Source organism: Belonocnema kinseyi, chromosome 2 (genome assembly GCF_010883055.1).
Source record: "Belonocnema kinseyi isolate 2016_QV_RU_SX_M_011 chromosome 2, B_treatae_v1, whole genome shotgun sequence".
NCBI classification, from domain to species: Eukaryota; Metazoa; Arthropoda; class Insecta; order Hymenoptera; family Cynipidae; genus Belonocnema; species Belonocnema kinseyi.
Genome location: NC_046658.1, coordinates 105,030,536 through 105,036,535, shown reverse-complemented (window position 1 = coordinate 105,036,535; position 6,000 = coordinate 105,030,536). Strand labels below are relative to the sequence as shown.

Sequence of the window (6,000 nt, the reverse complement as noted above, 5' to 3'; positions counted from 1 at the left end):
TTAATTACGATTTTTTAATATAAAAAACTTATATTAACTGAAGATTTTAAAATATTTCAAAATATTTCAAAATATTTCAAAATATTTCAAAATATTTCAAAATATTTCAAAATATTTCAAAAGATTTCAAAATATTTCAAAATATTTCAAAAGATTTCAAAAGATTTCAAAAGATTTCAAAAGATTGAAAACATTGTCAAAAAAGTATCTGGAAAATTTCAAAGTAATTTTCTCAATTTTGCAGAATTTTGTCAAAATTTCAGAAAAAATTTTAATAATTTTAAATTTCATTTACAATTTTTTAAATATTTGAAAAGATTAAAAGAACTGAAGGTTTTAAAGGTTTTAAAAGGTTTTAAGATCATACAAAATTTGTTTCAAGATTCCTGGAAACAAATGAATTAAATAAGCAACTCTTTGGTTTAAAACCAAAATATTTTTTGGTTGAGAATTCAACTAATTTATTAAAATTTCCTCCTTTTTGGAGGAATTCAACTCCTTTCGATTTATGATTAAGATATTTTTTAGATATAACATCAATTTTTTTTTTGAGAAATCATGTGTTTTCGTAAAAAAAAATTTCGGGTAAGAAAACTTATCTCTTTTGAAAGTATGTACTTTTTTTTACTTAAAAATATGACTGGTTGAAAATATATGTTTTTTTTTTTTGGTTGAATTTTCAGCAATTTTTTTGAAAATTCGTCTGCTTGGTTTAAAAATTAATTTCTTTTGGTGCAAATTTCATATATTTATTTAAAAGAAAAATTGCAACTGTTTCCTTTAAAATAAAAATATTTTTAGTTTTAATATTAACTGTTATACTTTTCCGTTCGAAATCATATTTTTTATAAAGAAAAATTTGGTAAAAAAATTCTAAAGGTTTGTAGAAAACTCTTTTGAAAATTAGTTCTTTTTTAAATTAAAAATACAACTGATTGAAAATAATTCTTTTTTGGTTGAAATTTCAGCAGTTTTGTTAAATATTCGTCTTTTTAGTTTCAAAATTCATCTCGTTTTATACAAATTAATAACAAGTGAATAACAACTGAATAACAACTGAATAACAGCTATTATATTTTTCTTTGTGTTTTCATGTTTTTTGGTTGAAAAATCATATTTATGGATTAAAAATCATCTCTTTTGAAAATACTCATATCCTTTATATAAGAATACAACTGGTTCAAAGTGAATCTTTTTTGCTGAGGATTTCAATATTTTGTTTAAAAATTTTCTTTCTTGGATGAATTCAATTGTTTTTGATTGAAAATAAAAATCTTTTTAGACTTACATAAACAAATAAGCCTTAAAAATAAACTCTTAAGAAAGTGGTGCAACTATATGTATCGAAAATTAAAATTTTTTATTCAGCGTAGGCTGAACAATCAAATTAAAAAATATAAAATTTATAAAAAATTCGGACGTAAAAGTATATTTGCACATCGTGACTATTCCGTTTACCTGCTCCGCTAGGGAGGTATTAATATTAAATTTATATTAAATTTAAAAATTGCGTAATACAAAAAAATCATATTTTTTTTCTAGTAGAATAAACATTAAGTACAATGCTGTGTTAAATCATGAATCACATAAGTAATATTTAATAATAATAAATATGAATAATTTTATGGGATCAGATTAACTTTAATAAAATATAGCTAAATAACAATACAGGCTGTTTTTTATTCTTCATCCATTTTTACACATACCATACACGTAAAAATATCTAAACAGGATAATTTAACTGCAAACTGTCAAAAGCTTCAACAAGAACAATATCAGTTATGATTAAAATATTCGGAATTTAACACTTTCTTACCACTACTTTACAACATTAAAATATAGTACATTTTTTATAATAATAATATTAGAATACAAATATTAAATAAACTGGCCGCATATCTAAAATGCATGTTTATAAGAAAAAACATTTGTCGGATGCTTTGAAGAACTTTCACGGAATATCAATTTATTTCTTCTATATTGATCCACGAAAAGTTAATAACTAATTTATTTAGTGAATAAGAATATAAAAAAAGCTAGAATTTTGTTTTAAATTGTGGAAAAAACTAAGGTTGCACGTCTATTATGGACACATTACGCTGGTAAATATAGGACGGTAATTACATTTTGGATCCTCTTAGATATTATGGCGTAATACAAAAAGGAGCAATAAAACCATGCTAATGGCTTATTTTTCAAGCACGAGGTGAGGATCGTTATGACTTTTTTTTGCGAGGAAGAAATTTCGCGAGAACGAGCGATTTCAGCAAAGTGACTCATTATCGTAATTATATTTTCATTCATAACACGGCCGGAATTCTGTTTTTTTTTTAGTATTCGCTCTTTTCACCTTGAAGAAGTATACACATGAATTGTTTTAAAAAATAGCGGTTCTAACACCTAATTCAAAATTTAAAGATATTTCTATACAAATTCCTTAAGTATCAAAGTCATTTTTTTAATTTATATTTCTTGAGAAGATATGATAGTTTTGCAAAAATCAGACGCATTAAAGATGCCTAATTTCATTAAAAAATGATTCTGTCCTTTAGAATGTAACTAGAGATGTTAAAAAAGCAGTTTTTAGGTGAAAGGAAAAAAGTGACAGAAATCGTGTTTCTGCACAATTTTATACTACAAAATATAAATTATACGCTTCCTTCGGAATTCTAAAATGAGTGCGATTGCAGCAACATTATTGGTGACAAGGCCTAAGAATTATGATATCATGTAAACTTATATTTTAATATTATATCTAACTATAGTTTTTGATTAGTCAGAATTTGGTTATTCCGAGCTGATTCTTTTTTTATATCAGAGCGGATATGACGGAAATATGATTTAATTAGTTTTACTAATGAATAATTGTTGGCACTTTGACCTTTGATCAGGCAACCCAACATGGAGAACATAAATTGTTTTCATTTTATTTGGAACATTTGCTAAGGTAATAAGATTTCCTTTTCAGCTATTCTTGAGAAAAATGGCTTTAAAAAATGCACTTCTTGATTGACAACCATTAAATAGTCAATTGCAATACAAAAATTAAATAAAAATTAATTGGCAAAAAATATCGGCAGCAGGAATCGAGCCCGTACTTACGGTTTTGAACTAGTTTTTTCTCGAGAATAGTTAAAAAACAAATATTTTCACTTTAGCATACTATAAGTAGAGGTGTACTTTAAAAAATGCGAAGGGTGTGGATTTTCCTTGTAAGTCTATGAAAAATCCTAAATCTTTAATTTGATGATTTTGTCTCCTGCCAGTAGGTCAGGTTGAGATCATCGATCTTGTATATCGAACAGTCAGTCATTTCGTTTCTGAAATGAAATTGTTTTATTGTTCAGATTTTCAATTATATCCTTTAGATTACAAAATTAGTGCTGTGTTTCACAAGATAAATAAAACAATTAACTAATTATCTTTACTTACAGAAATGGATCTTTCAAAATAAAAGCTCTTGGTTGAACTCGTTTTAACCTATCGCCATTGTCACATAATATCCTAGCCATTGTTGTTTTCTTGATTTCCTCTAATTGATCAGGAAGAAATGATCCTGGAGTATGTTCATTTTCGTACCAATATCTGTCTCCTAAATAGTGGAAGAAAAATATTGATGTAAATGGGCTCATTAAAAAAATACCGCTGCAAAATACTATAAATCTATTCACTATGAGTGTATTTATTTACGAACAAAAGAAAAGAGATAAATACTAATATAATAAAACTAATATTATGTTTTTATCTTACCGAAAATCTTATTTTTAGATACTCAGAAAGCCCATAAAAAAATAAAAAAATTTTAAAAATCGTCTTAAAAACTATGCAATTAATTTTCTCAAGAAATTTGAAAACGATAGGTCGTGAAATTTTCTTCAATTGGGCAATCGATGCGTCTCGAAGACGCGAACAAATAAATCATATACATTACTATTATAATGCCAATATTGAACAAGTTTTTTTTACATCATCTTGATGAGCAATATATTTTTTAAATTTATATATCGATATTGCTAGATCATAAGAGATCATAGAAGGTTCGTGAAAAGGTCATTCGATGAGTCTCGAAGAAGCGACCGAACATGTCATATACAGTACTGTATTATTGCTAATGTGAACAAAGCTCTTCTCATATAAAAAGAGTAAACCAATTTTTTTGAAGTTTCATAAACCGGTACTGCTGAGTCATAAAAGGTTCAACAATAGGCCAATCGTTACGCCTCGAAGATGCGTAAAAATAAATAAGACGTCCTATTGTTGTATTTTGAATCTCAGGAAAGTTTTTCTTATATAAATAGAATAAACAATTTTTTTAAATTTCATAAATCAGTACTAATACTGTATTTTGAATTTAAAAAAAGTTTTTCTCATATAAATAAGGGAACATTTCAAAATTTTATGATCATCGATCTTTGAGTTTTCGAGATATGATAAATAGATAACTTACATACACACAGAAAAGTCGATTTTAAAATTAAGTTATTATAGTCCTCCCTCTATGAGGAAGCAATAATACAAAATATTGAAAATATTGTTTAAATCATTTTTTTTACCTAGGCGAGCATTTCTAAATGTTTTTCCTAGCAAGCAGAGGAAAGTGGGACCAAGAACTGAACCTTCCACAGGTAGTTCTGAAAGTGCACCAGTTACCAAATCGACCTCTTCCACCTTGCTGAAAAAATCAACAGATAAATGAAATATCAATGAAGTCTAAAATTATACACACCTAAGTATGGTCATGCATAGTATTCTAAACTTAGTTTAAATATATAAAAATCCTGTGAAGTCCCTTAAAATCCTTTCATAGGTCATGAAATCTAACCAATAATTTTGGAAATCACTTTAAATGTTTTTAAGTTACTTGCAATTCTTTTGAGAATGCTATTCAATATTTTAAAATGCCTCCAAAAAACTCTTTAAAAAAATGTGTGATAATTTGGAATGTCTATAAATTCTTTGCAATTCATTTAAAGCTTTAAACATTTTGTGATATGCCCTGGAATATTTTGAAAACCCATGAAAACACGATTTAAATTTTTTTTAAAGATTCAAAACCTCTTGAAATCTTAGTAAATCGGTTTAAATTCATAAATACTCTGTTAAGGTCTTTGCAATATTTTCAATCTCTAGAAATTATTTTTAATATTTTTAAATTCCTTAAAATGCCTTAATATTCTTTTTAATCTCTTAAAGTGGTATGAAATTCCTTGAAATGATTATTATTATTATTATAAATTAGTTCTTATAATTAAGAAACCATTTAAATATTGCGAAATATTTCGCAAAAGTTGAAATTTGTTTAAGCTTTTGCAAGCCAAAAAATATTTACTGAAATCTTTTGATATTTTGTGAAATATTTAGCAAACTTTAAAATCTTAATATCTGGTGTCCACTTACAATTTAAGTGAGCAACTCCTCAATATTAGAGAATTAACGGCAATAAATAATTTTTGTTTATTAAATGAAATTAAGTTTTATTTTCTTATTAAAGTAGATAACTTAAAATCTGTATTTGCAAGAACAATTAAATATAGCGCCAACATAACGACCGCAAATTAAATTAAGGGTTATAAACAAATTGAAAGTTACAGGAGCGGATTTTATTTTTAATTCGAAAACTAATCAGGTTTTCGAAAACAATAAATAGGTGATTTTGAATACATTTAATTACACCAGTTTTTTAAAAATATATTATAAGATAAATTATGTGTACCGAAAATTTCAAGGAAAATTTGAGAAAAACTTTACAAACTAGCATAAAATCAAAAAAGTAAGATGTTTATCGTCCATGACACCTGAATACTACTTTAAGAATTTTGACAAAATTTGATTTTAATATTTTGAAGAAGAAAAAACAATATAGCGTTTATTAAAAACAAAGTATTTTTTGAAAGAATATTCTGAACGAGAGTCTGCATTTTTTTCTGAATTTGGCAGAGATCTTATTATCTAGATGCATGTTTTAGAAGTTGTCTGAAAATCTGGACAGAATTTGGGTTT

The 6,000-nt window shown here is 25.8% G+C and overlaps 1 protein-coding gene across 1 annotated transcript in view; it reads right to left on the bottom strand.

Annotated features, from left to right (window-relative positions):
• Positions 1-2,222: 2,222 nt before the first annotated feature.
• Positions 2,223-6,000, bottom strand: part of LOC117167015 — a 105,159-nt gene continuing 101,381 nt past the window's right edge. The window contains exons 11-13 of the mRNA XM_033351564.1: positions 4,554-4,672; positions 3,433-3,592; positions 2,223-3,320 (exon numbers count right to left, since the gene is read on the bottom strand). Of these exons, the coding sequence (XP_033207455.1) occupies positions 3,239-3,320; positions 3,433-3,592; positions 4,554-4,672 (361 nt within the window). The 3' untranslated portion in view covers positions 2,223-3,238. The remainder of the gene's footprint in view (positions 3,321-3,432; positions 3,593-4,553; positions 4,673-6,000) is intronic.